An 18,611-nucleotide genomic window follows, 5' to 3' on the forward strand; every position below is an offset into this window, starting at 1 on the left:
TTGACAAAGTGGAGCAACACAGTATCTGCCCTACCTGTCCTGGTTCCCTGGCCGTTCTCCAGGGGAGTGTCTTCAGCGGGGGGCACTCTGCGGACTCGGGGCACGGGCTTCGGGGGCTCGGGGGTCACGCTGTGCTGGACAGGCGTGGGGTCTGGACACCAGGGGAGGGACAGGACAGTCAAACACCCACCCACAAGACAAGCCCTGTCTTTGGTCAACTTTCAATTCCTCTTATCTATGAGTAACTATCCCATGACATTCATTTGAAAAAGGCATCGACCACATCAAAGCAGAGGAGCTTTTCCAGATCAGCAGGGCCACACGCACCCGGGGACACAAATGGAAATTGGGCTTCAAGGCATTAAAAACAGAAAACAGGAGACACTTCTTCACACAGAGAGGCGTCACAATCTGAACAAACTCCCCAGCGATGTGGTTGAAGTTGACAATTTGGGAACATTCAAAAACAGACTGGATAGGATCCTTGATCACTTAGTTATTAATGGACACCAAACGAGCACGATGGGGCGAATGGCCTCCTCTCGATTGGACACTTTCTTCTAATGTTTTTAAAATAGAATCTATACTAAACAAAAAAAAATACCCTCGACTCCCCCATCAGTTCACTCTCAGACATCCTCAAATGAACTTGGCAGCCGTGACTCAACATAAAGTAAAGAGACACACTCGTATATACACACTGGGTTTGGATCTAGCTGTTGTTTGCAATTTGTGGCTCTGAAATTGCTGCTTCACAGCTCGCCTCTTCACCTGAAATCGGCAGCGGACATCTAATTACGGCCTCCGGGGAGGACCGGCGGTCTAGACAGACGGAAGAACGGGTCCAGGAAGTCTGGCCAGGCCTTTAAAGGCAGGGTGCGAGATCAGAGAATGATTGACCGTTTCTCGATGTACAAACTCTACCATCCATTCAGCGCCAGCAGTCAGCAGCACAGGATAACGTCACAAGACAGCGGTCACACCCGGACCTCGTGGCAGGAATTCACCGGGCAGCCGAGCCTCTGCCCAAGATAAGCTGGCGTAAATTGCATAAAACAAACCAATTAACATGATTTGAGTTCTGTGTATATTTGGTTTAAAGGTGAAATCGAATCGAGCTTTTAAGCAATTATTGGCGGATTAGCGGAAGGGCACAGCTGGTCTGGCTTCTCGTTGTGCATCGACATTTCATCGTTTATATATCAAAATATAATCAGATACGTTGGGTACAACACCAAGCACGTAACTGAGCAGGCTGGCTGAGATTTATGCCCCTGCTGTGGACGGGAGAGAGGAAACGGGACAGTTTGTGCTCGTGTTCACACGGGGCTCTGTGGACGGATTGTTCTCTTATTCATTTCTGCCTGTTGTTTTAAAAGCGAACTGCACTGAAGGGAGGTTGGCGGAAAGCTTTTTTCAAAGTGGTGACCTATATTTCATTACATCTGCAGTTTAAGTGCTTCTGGAATAGCTGGAGATGTGATTAACCCCCTACACACACACAGACGCACGCACACCGATAGCTGCTCTTACCCGCTCTCGGCTCCTCGGTGCCCGTCTGCGGGAAGAAGAGACAGACAGGTCAACTGAGATGAAAGCCTGTTCTGACCATCAATTAGTCATGTTAAAAACACTAAGCTGTCACACACATTTGATCACGATTACAGCGGAAAAGACGCATATTAACAAGACGAATGGGTCTCTGTGTCTCAAACTGGAAAGTAATCTGATTCTGAATGAATCTTCACCTCCCAGCGCTCGGGTCGGATTCACAGAACTCAGTCGTCTCAAAGGCTGGATGAAAGTGCTTCTAGCAGGGAAAAAAGGCTTTTCTGCTTTCTGCGTTGTTAAGCAGCTCGGATGCTCACATAGAATGCTTAGAGAAATAAAATCTAAATTGCTTGCTGTGTAAATGCAAAAAGACTGCGCTCCCACACTTCAACACAAGAGGTCACTGGTGAGCTGCTTTCAACACTCAAATAATCCTTTAAATGAATTAGACAGGGCTTTGTGTTCAGGCTTTAATGAAGTGCCTGTTCAGAAACAACACTGTGTTATTGCCTGAAATACGGTGAGACGCTTCGTCAGTTACTAAAGGGAGTAGCTATGTGTAGTGAGGAAATGGTATTTACACAGCGCCCCACTTACACACTGCATGTCTTGTGGTGCCGCACATATAAACAATCGAAAGCGGAAATGGGCGAGGGTGGCTTTGCTGAAGTCCATGCCAAGCCTTTCCTTCTGACCTTATCTGTCACTCATCTGTAATTGATTGATGGCCTTCATGGCCCAGTTGGTTTTGCTTTTATTGTTTATTGCTGTGTATCCAAATCAAAGGCTGCACTGATCTGGCTTCTGAGATGGTGATGGCGCTGATTGCACACAGTTCACACACACGTGCTGGATTATTCTATGCTATACTTTGAGATATCAGCTTGCAAAGGGACTGTGTTAATAGACAGACAATAACTTAGATCAGAATGACTCTAGCACTCTGAGAGCCCTAACCCTGACCATGGCGCTATATACAGTCCCGGAGGTCCAGTCCTACCCCCTGTCCTCGTACCTTGGCCGCCTCCATCCCACTCTGGGCTGTGTCCTTCAGTCTGCGAGTTTCTTCCACTTGGTTCACTTTCCTCTCATCTTTCACTGAGGCCTGGCTCGGCAGCCTGAGAACGAACAAGATTTCTGTATTCCCTGTCCCAAACCCGCTTTATACACACACAAACACACACACCGGCCCGGCTCACGTGTGTGCGGCGATGCTTACTTGTCTTCAGTCTGCTGCACCGGGGGGCTCCAGAGCGGCGAGCGGGGACTGGGGGGCTCGGGGGTGAGCGGGGGGCCCTCCATCAGCCACTGGTCTCGCAGGGACTTCCTCTGTGGGCCGGGACACAGACAGCTGGGGTAGGGAGTCAAACACAGCCACGGTGGTTTACAGGCCCCAGGGCCGACTCGCGTTCTGGCTCATTTGCCTCTTACAGAGATTTATAACTTTTTCAGCGGCTTGAAGGTGTACTCCAGCCGTGACTCCCCTGGCTGATGACACGGTTGGATTCTCGTCGTCTCACTCCTGGCCCTGATGGAAAAGTCTTCTCCTACTTCTACTGTCTGTTGCACCACCATTACAGACAACATTGTCAGGAATGAAAAGCCGGGGCTTAGAGCCGAATCACATCACAGAGTGACGGGGCTTTTCAGCTTCAATACAGTCCGGACGAGGGCTGGTCTCTGTGTGTGTGTGTGTTCTTTATACAAATTTAAAAAGGCAACAGTTTCTTCAGCTAAAAGCATGTACACACTGATTTGCAGTGAGGTGTTGGATTGGGCTGACAGTGTGTGTGTTATTCTCAGCTGTTCTGTATGTGTATTAGTCACCATCAGCTCCTGCCCTGAAACAGACGCGGACGTCCAAAATCAACAGCCTGTCTAGCCCACCTCCCCGTCTGCGAGATACTCTGGAGAAAAACACTGACGTCACATGACAGTATCTGCTCTGTCGGCTCGCTCATGTAGTCCCGCAGTACCGCACTTGTATGATTTTAGAGCTCATGTCACCCCGCTACAATGAAGTGCGGTACCAACCCCTCCGGTCTCCCGAACCTGGATCTCGCAGCCCTGCGGCTTTTGGCGACGGCCTTATTCGCATCGTCATAGCTAGGGCTGTACTGACGTCAGGCCGGCTTCTCCGTTCAGATGTCAAACTCGGCACCGCAGCTCTTAGGAGACGGATCGGCCGTAAAGACCGCAAAAGCTGTATCGGCGAGGGCTTCTGATCGTCACTTTAGAACAGTCCAAACAACTGGGTTTGTCAACAGGTTTGTTTTTCGGGGGCCGAGGAGAGGCGATGACGGCCACATGAAAGACTTCTGGATGATGTATTAAAGCAAAGAACTATACTTTACTCCTTCTCTACACCATCACTAAGTGACTCTGCTTCCAATCAGGGAACAGACAAGATATTTAAGTGCACTCAGAGAAGCAGAGGGTTTTTTCCACTGTGCTTCTGAGTGCAGTAACTCTCTCTCTCTCTTTCTCTCACACACACACACTCTCACAGACACAAACACACACTCACACTCAGACACACTAACTCTCTCTTTCTCTCACACACACTCTCACACGCACAGACACACACGCACACACACTCACACACGCGTACACACACACACAGACACACACTCTCATACGCAGACACACGCACACACACACATGCACACACAGACACACACACACACAAACACACACTCACACAGACACACACGCACACACTCACACACAGACACACACACACACACTCTCACACACAGACACACACACACAAACACACACACGCACACACACTCACACACAGACACACTCTCACACGCACAGACACACGCACACGCACAGACACACGCACACACACGCGCGCACACACACCGACACACACTCTCACACACAGAAACGGCCCTCGCGGTGTGGCTTGTGTTGACTTCATCAAGGAAGGGGGGGACGCCCATGTGGGAACAATGGGCGCACACCGTTCGGAGTGGCGCAGAAACAGACACACGAAATGAGCTCAGAGGAGGAAATCAAGGCGGCGAGAAACGAGAGCAAGTTTCTCCGGAGAGGCCGGGGGAGGGAGGCGCTAACGGTGCCACACGGTATGGTTTCAGACCGACGGCCTCAGAGCCCACAGCGTCTCGCAGAAACACTCGGCACCTGCATCTGTGTCCACAAACAAACCGCAGTGTGTTTGCATTTGTGAAATCCTGTCTCTCAATGAAGCCCGGCTGAACCACAGAGCACTCGAGTCTCCTGACCCGTGCCGTTTTGCCGTTTGAACGAGAAGACCTGTGTTCTCATCTTTACCGCAGCCTCCTCCCCAGGCCCCCACACGGCCCAAAACGCCACGCCACCGCCCGACCCAGCCGCGTCTGATCCGTGTCTGCGCCGTATTGCGCTCGTTTGCATCATCTCAGGATCGGGGCTGTTTTCAGAGAGCAGGGGGAATTGATCGCCCAGCCCGGCTCGTACCTTCAGCTGCTGCAGTCTGAGCCGCTCTTCCTCCATCTCCCTCCGGGCGCGCTCCTCTTCCTCCTGGAGGCGCCTCTTTTCCTGAGGTGGGGGAGACACAACAAAACGTTAGAGGCATTTTCTCCATTAGCGATAATAATAATAAGAACGGTAATAATTCGGATGATAAAGCTTGATTGCATGCATAGTGCCCTCAGAACACGTTTCACCAAACAACACACAGAGAAATAACACAGCACAGTTTCCGTGTCTGTGACCGCTCTTGTGTGTTTATCGGCGTTCTCATATGTCACAGATTCAGGCCTGTGGCCCCCCCCCCCCCGGGAAACTGTAACGGGCCGCAGTGGGGGGTCCGGACTGTCTGAGTGTGGCGTGGGCCGCGTCTGGGCCCGGTGTCGGTTTACGGGGCTGTCCTGCCCAGACTCCGCACACATACGCTGAATTATTTAGTGGCTGGAGACGGCAAGGGGAGTGGGGGTCAGCTTACAGAACTGTGTGAGGGTTAGTATGTGAGGGTTAGTGTTAGTGGTGATTGGCCTGCTCCAGCTGTACTGTTTGATGCTAAATGCATGTAAGTCTTTTAGTCGCACACTGTTAATTGACGAGCGCTGAGAAAAACTGAGCCCACCCCTGTCTCAGGCCGGATTAAGACAGCTGGGAGAGTTGCGCCTTGACACAGAACTGTGGATGTGAGAGTAGAGGTGGGGGGGTAGATCTACTTACACATTTTGTCGAAATGAGTGTTAATATCAGACAGTAGTCTATTAAAAAAAAAAAAAGACTCAGTAGAGATTTTAAATCTATGAAACAATGCCCAGCCCAGCCCCTGACCCCAGTCCGGCCCCCCACTCACCGCGATGGCCTGCAGCCTCTGCTGGTATTTCTCGGCCTCGTCCATGGCGACCCTGCAACACACAACAGCAAGAAGAGATTCGGTCAGCTGTCTCTCCTTCAGTACAACTGAGGGGGGGCAGTGGCTGATTTCCATCTGTAGTTCCCGGACAGGTCAGAGAGATTACAACATAAAATAAAAACAGAACGAAAAATATTGAAAATAACAAAGTACGAAGGACTGTGGACAACAGAACAAGAACGGCATCAGCAGAGAAACAGATGCAGCATAAATATCGAACTAACATGCCTTCACTGGATAGTAGATACATAATGAGATCAAGTGTCTATTTGGCAATAAATATTGAGCAAACACAACCAACACAGAACAATGTTAGGATATTATATAGAACACAAAACCGAACAGGCACGGATGGACACACTGAGTGATTTCTTAAATATATCTTCAAGTTACTGATAAAAGAATGGACAAGAACTATCTCTGTTGAAATCAGAACTCGTTGGAAAGGTCTGGCCTTCCTGCCCTCAATGCCGCAGCGCTGCTTGTGTTTAGTCGTGTTCAGTGGCACTGCCCCTCCACCAGCACGGGGGAAACTGACTCATCTCCTGCCGCTGCCCGCAGAGCTGCACCCCGCCGCGCCTCGGCCCGTGAGTCTGGGCGGCTCGGGTTGTGTGCTGCGTGTGTGAGTTCAGCGGGTCAGGAGTGAGTCGAGTTCACCCCTCTCACCCGGAGCCGGTCGCACTGGCAGATATCGTCGCAATCTGGGAAGGCGATGTAGATATAAATGCACTAATCCTGCCTGCAGCCCAAACGAGGTCACATGACATACTTTCTATACATCCCTGATTGGCCGACACATCTTAACGTCTGTCTGAGGAAAAAGTTCTCGAGCGATTCTGACACTGTCCCTCTCCGCGTGCCCTTTTCATCCTCAACCTCATCTCGATGCAATCTTAGACCTAATCTCTCATTGTGGACCAGGCTTCGCCCCGCAGCCGATACTCAACCCTGGTCTACACCCCCCCCCCCCCCCCACCCACAGGCCCTGGAGCCGGCGATCGGCCACATCTCCTGACCTTTATGCGAGACCAAGGATCATATTTATCGCTCCGTATCTGGTTTAAAATACTGTGCGATCTGTTTCGTCTTTACACAGCGGCTTCTGTAATTTTCACTCACAAGAATGGCTTTGGGAAAAGTGCCCAGGCGAGCGAGAGATGTTTTATATTTCATTTTACTGAGAAATCGCTGTGGGCAGGGAGATTTATTCCCCTGGTTTGAAACCCTGCCAGCCTATTAAAGTCGAGAGCTTGATTAGGCATAATTTACAGCTGAGCTTTAACTGACACGGTGGAAAACGACGGCTTCAGCTCTCCAGCTAATGGACCCAAAGTGAGGAGAAGCTCCGAGCCGCTCAGGCCAGCTCCAGCTCACGCGCCAGACGAAATGGAGCTTGACATAACCAGGCTGACGTTAATTAAACCGATCTGGTGTGGTTTTTATTTGTCACAACAGGATTTGCATATTTAGCTCAAAAAAAAAATAAAGAACGCAAAATGGCCTGCATATGCTGCAGATCGGATAGAGTCACTGTGAAATAGATCCCGATAGAGAGGCTCTGAGCCGGGTTGCCAGACTGTGGGCCGCGAGGTGGAACAGTGAGCACTATAGAAGATATGGGGACGCTCACACACATTGTTGGTTTCTTTTCTTTCACACACACACACACACATCAATAAAGCAACACAGTGCCTATATCCTGAGTGGTTCTCTAGTGCTCTCCTGGTATTTTGCGGAAGTGGGTTCTGTGTTTTCAGGCTGAAGGGCTTCGAGTGGCCCTCACTGCGGGGAGGAGGAAAGATCACAAGAGGACAGTGTGCTCTGCCAGTCCGTCCAGAATCTTGTGTGTGTCTGTCTGAGTGTGTGTGTCTGTCTCTGTGTGTGTCTGTATGAGCTGGGGGCAGGGCGGGGGTGGCAGTAATCAGTGCCTTTCCTCTGTCCGCCCTGCACTGCGTCTACCAAGAGCTCCTCGGGGAACCGGGGGCCTGATGCACACTGACCCGGGCCAGGGAGCCAGAAGGCAGCGGAGATCTATAACCCATTGTATCGACGTCTCTCTATAAACCTCCTCCACACCTTCATCCGTTGTGCAGGGTTTCTGGGCGGAAGTCTTCTTACCCCTGTACCGGGCTCTGCGACAACCCCAGGAGTGGTAAAGTGCAGATAACACGCATCCTGTTGGCTTTGTGCACAACGACTCTTGGCGTCTGAACCGACAGCAGGGATGCCACATCCCCGGAGCCCTTGGCCTGTGCGTTTCGTACATAATGAGATGATGTGATTCGGGTGGTAACTAATAATCAGATTCACAACAGAATGTGAGGAAGGTGAGAAGGGCGGAGACGTGCAGGAGAGAAATATCCATTTTCCTCACTCTAATGCTTCCTACCAGAAAGCATCAGGGAGGCAGGACTATTGCTGCCCAAAAGAAACCGGTTCAGATTTAAAAGCCACATAAAAGTACAAAGGGTTCCTTCACTGCTCCGAGTCACCACAGCAACGCATCCACAACTGACACGAACACAGCCGGATTTTAATGCACAGTGAAAAGGCTTCAAATTACTTTTTTTTCTTCTCTTTTCTTTCTTTTTTACTCCAGGCACACAGGTTTGCTTTGATTTCACTTCAGAGTCTGCTGCCTGCAAATCAAAGCCATACCCAGTGCTGGCGTCTGCAGTTCAGAGGCGTTGGAGCAAAGTGTTGACCTGGTCCTTTGTCCCTAACTCTGGAGTGTCTCCTTCACACTGTGGCCCCCTATACCGAGACCTCAGGGGGGCTGCTGGGAGCTCCCTGGTCGGGGCGAGATGTGGGACCTGCCAGTTTCTGAGGCTACGCATTCAGTACTCCCTGTCTACAGCTCTTCTGCACAAACCCCACAGACACAGATTCAAATCTAGGGAGAATCTGGGTGCTTGACTTGCACAATTGGCAATGTGCCCGCTCTACTGTACATTAATTAGGCAGGCAGTTTGCGCACCGCAGAAAAGCCGGCTCTTGGATTTGAGCTTGTTCAACACTAAGGGGGGGGGGGTTCAGGCAGTTAAAAGTTAAGTTAAAGGCAATTAAAACAGCCATCTTGTCTGGCAACTCTCCTATTGGCTAGGAATGCTCCTCTTGCACAAATCATGCCAAAAAGGCCAAGTTCTTCCTTTCGTTCTTCTCTGCTGCGAAACGGATCTGTTCCAACGGGGGTTCAGTTTCCACATTGTGTGTTTTCATGTGGGATGGATTGCATGGGACGGGTTTCAGGCCACAACACCTAGTCACCCCTGCCGCCAGGCGAGGCGTGGGAAGTGGTAACGGGGTGCCGAAGATGCAAAAGAAGCCGAAGTCTGAAGTCATGGCTGAGGTCACTCTCGTGCTGCACCTTAGTTGGTGCCAAGAGTCGCTAGTGCCTGTGGCTTTAATCCAGGCGTGGTAATGGCATGTATTGCGTGGTAATGGCCCACTGTGGGCCTGGGCCCTGGAGGAGTTTTGTCGGACGCCTGTGCATTGCCCCTGTCTGCGCAGTCCAGAGCAGATTCCCTGTCCGGCAATGGGCACGACCCAAATCCCCCTCTCTGATGAAGATGACGGGATACTACCTCACTGAGCGCCATGAGGTCATAAGCTTCATGATTTTAAATATATCGATTTCTTCTTTGGCTTTGAACATCCGCAATGAACAGGGAGATTCTCAGAACTTGACAATCTATATATTATATATATAGATCTCAACAAAATCACCAGACAACAGCATCTCACTTGTCCTCAATCCTAAATTAAAATTAATAAAGACCTGGAGTGGGAATCGGAAGCGGCCTCTATTCACACGACTCCAGAGACGTGCCGGTCTGACCGTGTGTGAGGTAGTGTGAGTTTCCTAACCTGTGAGTCAAAACAGTATTTACACTGTGTTATCTCCGGCTAATCCTCTCTTAAAACCCAGGGGGAGGGACATAAAGACAGTCTTTGTTGAGCAAAACGCCCCACAGACCTCACCCACACCTGGCTGGGCCCTCTGTGTGGGAGCCTGGCCCCCCCCCAGAGCCAGCGTACACAGGGTTAACACGGGGAGCCTGGCACAGATACCAGCACGCTGCTGATGTCAGTGAGCACATTTACACAAGCGATGCAAAGCAGAGAGGGTTTTATTCTGGGTATTAACTGAACACTGGGCATTGGCAACTGTCAAACCCCTAACGGGAACAAGACTCAACACGACAAGACACTGCGAGACAATGGCAGAGAGAGAGGTTAGATAACAGAACATGCTCCCTCTTTCTCCTGGAGATAAAAGAGCACTTGAAAGCAACGGCAAGTCTTAGGCTGCAAAGATGGAAGAGGCCCAAACATTTTCCATCTTACTCCACTTTTTGTGATATGCCTGTTGGCTGGAGATACAGCTCTTGTGTGTTACAGCCGCACAATATAGACCCACAATTGTCCATTCCCCTGGAATCTATTGCCCTCCCCCCTTCCCGTACGCCGCCCCCTCTCGGTAACAGATGCCCGCTCGACTCCCAAGACATGCGCAAACACGAGAGAGGGAGAGAGAGAGAGAGCGAGAGAGAGAGAAAGAGAGAGAGAGAGAGAGAGAGAGGGAGAGAGGGAATGTGTCCCTCGGCACCCGGCCTGAAATGTTCTATTAGCAGAGCAAGGCAAGCATGTTAAGTCTTGATTGACGGAGATGAGGAACGGGGTGATGTATTCGGGGTAGGGGGGGAGGGGAGCTCTTTGTGTGTCAGACTCCCTGGAACAGAACCACTGAGTTGTATATGAACGTGCACTTCCTTGCATTCGGCCCCAAAACAGGAAGAAGAGAGAAGTGTTTTTTCGTGATTAAAAAAAAAAGGCCCAACGGCTAGTAAACCATACAGATGGCATATGACAGGGACGCGCCTAGTGCCGTCGCCACTGCACTGGATTGCCTCAGCTGGTTTCACTGGAAGGCATTGGATTGAACCCTAAACGGACTCGTTTGTCCTGATTTAGGTGATTGGTTTGCGCTGTTACATTAGCCACTGGAATTGTTTGGGCTGTTTTTGTTCCCCTTTGTTTGCTTTTGAGGAAGGAAACACAATAGTTACTGAATGGCAGAGGGGTTTCGGGGAAACCGCGTGAGTCCGGCTTGGTGGCTCGCGTGCGGAGCTCCGCTGGAGAACATCACCTTCAGTCCGACAAGCTGCAGCTGCTAATAACCGCTTTTCGCGAGCATTGATTGGGCGCTGGAGCCGTAACCAGCAGCGCTCTGGTCGGCGTGCACAATCTGCGACTCCTCTTCCCCCTCGCTGCACAGGCTGTCGTGTGAGATCACCGGTTTCTGTTTTTTACTGAATTTATTTCCCCCTGCCCAGATAACTGAACCCTCCTATTTCACCTCTCTGGGAGTATGGAAACATTCTGGAAAGATGGAATATCGATGGCCTTCTGGGGCAGGAAGAGCCCGTCACATTTCAAATGGCATTTAAAACTGGAGAAACGGCGGCGCGCTCACGGTCGAGTGAGAAATTAGATTCTCTGTCCTAGAAACCAGTCAAGTAAAGAAGAACATAGTTAGGTTTTCCTTGTCCTTCATGTTTTATTTAGCTGCTCAGCCAAACTTATCTCAGCAGTCGACCGAGGCAGTCGCTCCAGGACTGCAGCTTAATCATCAATACAGGCTGACCAAAGGCTTTGTTAATTTTTATCTGCAGAGTCCTTTTTCACTTCCGATGACACCGTGCATATTTCAGATTCTCAATACTGTCGGCAACACTCTGGTCCGTATCAGTGCATCTGTGTCTGTGTCTGTGTGGGGGAGTGAGAGAGAGAGAGATACGCGGAATCTGAAATATTCATTTGCTCACAACAGCCACAGATCCTCAAAGCAAGTTATCAACGTTTTCAGTGCAAACAGGCAAACCCGATGAAAACACCCCACGATTCCTGTCCGTAATTCAGCAGGTGCGGGAGGTTATGTCAGCCGATGCCCCAGGCCGGGACTGGGACAAGGCCAGCGCAGGGAGGGCTGAGTGCTCCAAGAAATATATCTGCTGTGCAATTACATTGCATTAACATCTGGGATTCCCAAATTCCTCGTTAGCAGTGATGCCAAATCTGTCCTAGTTAACGTTCTTAAACCCTAATTAGTGTCAGATGTGTGAAATTATTTCTTACGGGGGTTACTGATTGTATTTTGTTCAAGCCTCTATTTCTGACCTTTCAAGATTTTTATTTTTTTCCCTCTGATTAAGGTCAAGTTAAAGCTGTTGATTGGTGGGAAGAGGACAGGGGTCAAAGGTCAGAGTTTATGCTCCTATATTGAGAGTAATGCACAACTCCTTCTGAAACACTGTTGCCTGAGAGCATGTATTTAGTTGGTTAACTCGGATCTCCACACTGATGTCCGTTACACGCGACTCATTGTCAAAGCGTGGTCTGTAAACCGCAAATACACATCAGCGTGTGTTCCTATCGGAGCATAAACTCAGTGACAGAGGAACCGTTACAGCTGTACAGGCAGATGTGTGCATAAGAGACCAAACAGCCTCCTCTTGTGTACCATTAACCTGCTGTTGTCAAAGACTGCGTTTGGACCAGCTTACCGTCCCAGTCACAACTGACCCGTGTGACACATAGGGAGATTACGCCCCTATTCGGACACCGTCGTGACACGTTTAGATATTGGAGGGGACTTGTAAGAGTGTTTCTGCAGCAGTGAATTTGTGCCGTATCCCCCGTGATGCAAACCTGCACGAGCGGCATTGCAGGAGGTGCTTCTGTCACAGTGCAATACACTCAAACACCGGCATTCGAACCCCCCCCACCCACAGGAGCTACAGATCACTCCACACCCTGACAACGACAATCATCCGGCGGCCGTCCTTTCGAGACGCACACACGGATTGTCATCTTAGCTCTGCAGGCTTTCAGCTTTGGTGGAAAAGGACAAAGGAGGGGGGAGGGAGAACACTTCTTAAGAGACACCGTGTTTCCAATGGATTCGCACGGAGCGCAACCAGTGATTGTCTCGGTGGCGGTGACGGGATAAGACCCAGACGGGGGTGTGTCGGAGCCGCGGCGTCGGACACAAACCTGTGTTTACAGTCATTACAGGAGACAAATAATATCCCACTGACAGCAGTCTGAGTGGCGTGTACTGAGAGATCCTGGCTCTCTGGTATAAACGGGCCACAGTGGCGAGGTAAGGCAGGAGAGATCAATGCCCCCTCTGTAGGGATATTCCTCCGGCTGGGGCCTCACACAATGGGCCTGTTATTGAAACTGAAACGAGCACCGTTGGATATTTAAATGCCACGAAAACCACACTTAGTGTCACTTAATACTGGGGAGCTTAGACTTTGCCTTCCACACCCCGAGCTCGCAGGGAGTTACCTGAACGGTTTTCTCAGAGCCCAGTCACGGTTTTCACTTCTGTCAGGACGTATGAAGCTGAAAAACGTTTTGCATGCCATGAATTCAGCTCGGATTAATGATTGCCCGAGTCAGGGGTCATATGTGTAGTTGGTCAATCCAGACCTCAAAGCCAGCAGGTGAACTTTACTCTCTAGAGAAGACAATTGGTAATTTGGCAGTTTGGTAATTTGCATACAGTCCAGCCAGCTTGGCCCAGTTAGTTGTGAATACACTCACTAAAGCTTATGCACATTATACTGGATTTAGTGTTTTACTAACGAAGTCAATGTAAAGCCAATTTACAAATCGGAATTATTCGATTAATTGGTAAACTCCACTGGCGATCTCTCTCATACTGCTGGTGAGCGTCTGTGCCAGGAAAGCTGTCAACGTTTGGTGTGAAGTGGATGGTTGGTTAGCACCCCACTGTCTTCATTAGAAACGGCCATTTTGCCTCTTTGGTTACTGCAAATGTGAATCCCGAAGTTTATTTTATTTTAAACGATTTATAAACATATAAACCTACGCCAATCGATGCGTGCCCCCCCCGAAATTACAGACAGCATCAAACGTGAGCTGCGACAGTGACAATATCTTTGATCAGATTTCCATCAGCTTAACTGCAATAATATTTTCCTAAAGGCTGTGTCTGTACTAGAGGTCATGAGGTCACATCCCATGATGCTTTTGCTTTTCAGTAAGAATGACTGTCGACAGCCTCTGAAATGGCAGACATTGTTTACATTTATAACAGGTTGAAACTTGCCCCCCCAGCCCAGAATGCACCATTTTGTAAAACAATCGGATCCAATTAAATCACTTTGGAGGATCCTGGGGAATTGCTGCTCCCACCGCGAATTACCGGCCTTCCTGTGGCGCACGGTGCAGCGCTGCGGAGAAGCGGTGCGCTGGGATTTCCAGGAGCTGTCCACAGCTGTATCGCTCACATCGTCTTTCGGCTGATACGACTTTAGGACACGGTGGCCGTGTGTTCATGCTGAGCCGGGGAGCTGGGAGCGCTCCAGGCAACACTGAGAGTTCTCGCATTTATGCCTTTTCCAAGTGGATATCTTCAAAGGCTTTAATCTTTTAAGCTTATTAGTGTACTTGTACCTTCTGCATATATATATATATATATCCGCAATCCTCCTTTGCGCCCCAGCTTAAACTGAAGGAGTTTAACTTCAACAATGTCAGGAAAAACCTCTGTGTCTCAGAGAAGCTGCTCAGTAAAGTATTGACTCATTAATGCCCCCCACTGTAGTGCCTACCTGGAAAAACAGCTAACAGACTCCCGCCACACTGGATCTGACGAGCTGCACCTGGCTCTCCAAGATTTAAACGCACCGACTGTTGACTTAATTCACTCGATATCCGTGCGATCGTCAGTCACTGATTGGTGGGTCGGCACTCTCGCGATCCCCGGATCAGGGATGGAGTCGTTGGTCCGTGCAAAAACTATGTGCAGAGGATTGATTTTCTTGCTCCAGCTTTTGTTTGTACAACAGCCTGCAGCTCTGGGATTGGCGCGGGTCAATGAGACTCTTTTATTTTCGCTGATTTTCCTGCGCGTGGAAGGAGTCAGGGCCGGCCGGCACCTTGTTTCCCAGTTTGGGTCGCTCCCCTGTTATTGATGGCACGACACTAACCCAGAAGCGGGCATGGTCGAACCATGTGGGCTCCGAACGTTCCCAGCCAGCCTTAATTAGGGTTTTTATTTTTATTTTGTGCTAAAGTGCTAAAGCCCCGGAGACAGGCAGGATAACACAACTGCCTGGATCACAAAGGCGCGCTTCATTGGGAATGTGTGCGCTGGCCCTGCTAACTTCCAAACTGAGCAATCTGGGGGGAAAAAGACGGGGGATGGGCCGTGTTTCCAGGCCAGAGCCCAGGCGGTGGAAAGTGGGTGTAGAAGTAAGGAATTCTGCTTGGAAATCGTGTGTGGAGAAGCGAGGGAGGGAGACTATTCAACTTATATGTGTGTGGCATTATAAATCTCTCTGGTAAATTCAGAGAAGCCAGTTACACCCCCATTGCATCACAGTTTTGATTGTTTTTCCCCACAGCTATCCAGCACTGGATATTCACAGCTGTACACTGAAACACAGCTATAGTTTTTGTTTTATTGTTGTTTCTGTGTTTGTTTTTTTGTGTTTCCAGCACTTTTTGACATTCCTATCTCTCGTCAAATGAGACGGACGGTAGTTAGGGATGTGGTCAACTTCTATGGCTGTTTTGACCAAAACAACGCAGCCTCGATGATCACACGTGCCCTGAAAACACACCCGGAGTCGCTGTCAGCGAAATAATTCCCACCTGCATTTTCAAACCTTGTGTGGAGACGCATCGAGGCCCACAGGTCATCTCCAGTGCAACGCAGAGTTCTGGAGCCCCTTGTACCATCAGAGCATTTTTCTTGTACGTCTGTGGTTAAATCAAATTTGCGCGGGTGTGCGAACCTGCCTTTCACATGTGGCAGAGTGTTTACGTTCAGCCCAGGATGGAGATATTGCAACTATTCCACCAATGCCTTATCTGTAAGCTACACCGAGCCCATTCCCATAAAGAAGCACATTCATAGCAGTCAGCGGTGGGGGAGGGAGAGAGACGTGCACAGCTACACAGACCCAGAGTCATCCTCCCGTCATACCAGGGACCGAAGCCCCAGATTGCACAACATCCACACTGCGAGGAAGAGCAGAAACCACTGAGGGGGCACAAACACTATTCCCAGAGCGACTGTGTGTTGAGTGTGTGGTTTGTTTTTCTTACACGCCAACCGCAAGTGAACACTCTGGCTTTGCGTTGGGAGTATCTCGTGGTAAACCCTGGCATTTTTGATATGCATGTCTGACAGGGACGTTACTGTGAGATGACAGTTACTCCCCAAGACCCTGTTCCCGTAGCCCATGTGGCTTGGTCGTTCAGCGAATTAAGGATTTGAGAGTCTGGGAGATGACAGGCTAAACCGATACATCCGTCTTGCCCAGAGGTTAAGGCGAACGAGAAGAGCCTTTTCCCAGGAGCACATGGAGAGGTTTGGCGAGGGCTATGATGACCACCATTGACCAGATCTGAGCACCACGGTTTAATCCAGGCCTTTTATTTTATCTTGTGTCTTTTTCCACTGCGAATAATAGCAAATAGTTATCTAAGGCCAATCAAAGACTTGCCAGGAATAGAGCTAGAAAATCAAGTTGAAAAGCCTCTTTGCCAGAGTACTTTTTTGTTTTGTTTTGTTTTGTTTTGCCCGCTTTGAGGCTTAAATATATTTTTAGCCTTTTCTTATAGTGTGGAATTGTGCTGATTAATAAGTATTGTCCCACATAGACTTGCAGATCCCTGTACGGAGGACTTACCGTAAATCGGCTTCAAACACAGACAGATCTGGGAAGCAGCACTTCGACAAAGAGGATGGGATTTTTATTTTTGGAACCCGTTACTAAGCAAACATCTCCAAAGCTTTAAAACCTGACGGGTGTCTTTGCACGAAAAGCCTTCCTTTTGGCTTCTAACTCTCGCTTTGATCAGTTTTTATGGTGGCAGAGTGGGTCATAATTAAAAGCCATCAGACGGGAAATTCTCAGGCGAGGCGCGGGGATTTGCGCATCATGAGTCATGCTGTACTGGGTTGTTTTAGCGTTATAGCACCCTGAATAGCGGCCAGCAATCGCTGAGAGATGCGAGCCTGGACAGCACAGCTTCTGATACCAGACTTGCTTCTCACGCTGACAGAATAGCTTGCCGTCATTCGGAAAACAAAGATTAAAAACGGTTTAACCGACCCATGAATTCACTAATGTTTTCTAGAGGAAAGTTCTCAGGTGGAACATTTCAGGGTCTGCTCTTGTATAACTCGAGCTCAGGAATGCCTGTGTGAGAGGCAGGTTACTGTAACTAGTGCGCTTTCCTCACACAAATGGAAAAATCTCACAGAGCAACATTCCTGTGTCCAAACCGAGCCCGTCTCAGTGACTGTAACCGAGACGCCGAACAATGCCGACAGCGAGGGGTGTGTGCGGTGCAGGGCCTGTGTCTGTAATGTCCGTGACTCCAAAAGGAATCCGGTCTGTCCGTGTTTAGATTCGGACTGGGTTCACCGTTGTGCACCAGTGTCACGCGTGCTGTGGGACGGGACGCGACCCACTTAGACCAGAATCCTTAATTCCGCTGCTCTTTCCAACGCCAAGGAAACCCGATAAAACTTCCTTTTCAGTTTCTGACATCATCTGCACACATTACGAAATGTGTAAACTAAGCCAAACAAAAAGCTATAGCATGGTGAATCATTAACCCTTAGGAGCCCAGCGTGACACAGTCCCCATACAGAGGCCTGGTAAAGGGGGGTTATATATTTTAGCCCAGCCTGATAGATGTTTTACACTGAATGGTTGAAGTGCTGAGAGGTACACAGTCCACACAGTTACGGAGCGAGTCCTGTTGTCTCGACACCTGTCCCTACAAGCCCCGACGACACTTCTTCCCAGCACTCTTCAGCTCTTGCGTGGCAGTTAACTCAAAACTAGGAGGCTGTTAGTGCCGGGAATGCGCTCCCACACCCTTCCCCTATTAACACGGCGATGAAAGATAACCACCTCCCATCCTTAACTGCGCTTTGTGAATCCCTTTTATTGCGACGGGAAGGAAAACCCAACTGTAATCACATTTTAAAATCACTAAAAAAGCCAAAAAGGATGATACTGCAGTAATTAGGCGAAAACTAGGTGCTGGGCTAGGGCATCTTTTGTGTTTTGTTTCTTTCCGGAATAAGTCGTTTTCCACCAGAACCGGTTTGGAAAGAATTTGCCCCGCAATCTCTGCCGTGGCTCCACGCCAACGGCACGGTGAGAACGTCAAATCTGTCCCCTGTCACGTGCACCGGTCACACAACTCTCGGTGCAGTTGTCAGCACTCCTGTATTCGAAGGCACATCTGTACAGAAAGCACACACAGGAAACGCACACATCCTGTATTTAGATTGATAGGAAAGTTTCATTGTGCACTCCGGCGACGTTGGGCTTGCTCTGCTGTAGTCGGAGGGGCCCGGCTCGATAAGAAAAATGCAGACGCAGACCTGGGGGCAGCCAGCCGTGGAATGCACAGCTGTTTTCGCCATTATATTATTGTTAACATGTTTTGTGCAGTGCTATGGTAACACACACCGGTTCAACAGAGGCTGAGCAGCTCAGCACTCGGAGCTGAATGGACACTTGGCCGCCGACAACTGGGATTCAAGTGGACTTTCGAAAAGCCGAAAACTATAATCCACGATTCAGGAAAATGAAACACTCGGGATAACTTA

General features: G+C 49.6%; 1 protein-coding gene across 1 annotated transcript in view; it reads right to left on the bottom strand.

Moving 5' to 3' along the window:
* Window positions 1–18,611, bottom strand: part of palm3 (paralemmin 3) — a 29,024-nt gene that overhangs the window by 3,613 nt on the left and 6,800 nt on the right. The window contains exons 2-7 of the mRNA XM_066707992.1: window positions 5,873–5,924; window positions 5,020–5,100; window positions 2,771–2,880; window positions 2,567–2,669; window positions 1,534–1,558; window positions 35–151 (exon numbers count right to left, since the gene is read on the bottom strand). Coding sequence (XP_066564089.1) covers window positions 35–151; window positions 1,534–1,558; window positions 2,567–2,669; window positions 2,771–2,880; window positions 5,020–5,100; window positions 5,873–5,917 — 481 coding nt within the window. The 5' untranslated portion in view covers window positions 5,918–5,924. The remainder of the gene's footprint in view (window positions 1–34; window positions 152–1,533; window positions 1,559–2,566; window positions 2,670–2,770; window positions 2,881–5,019; window positions 5,101–5,872; window positions 5,925–18,611) is intronic.

Source organism: Amia ocellicauda, chromosome 7 (assembly GCF_036373705.1).
Source record: "Amia ocellicauda isolate fAmiCal2 chromosome 7, fAmiCal2.hap1, whole genome shotgun sequence".
In the NCBI taxonomy this organism is placed as follows: Eukaryota; Metazoa; Chordata; class Actinopteri; order Amiiformes; family Amiidae; genus Amia; species Amia ocellicauda.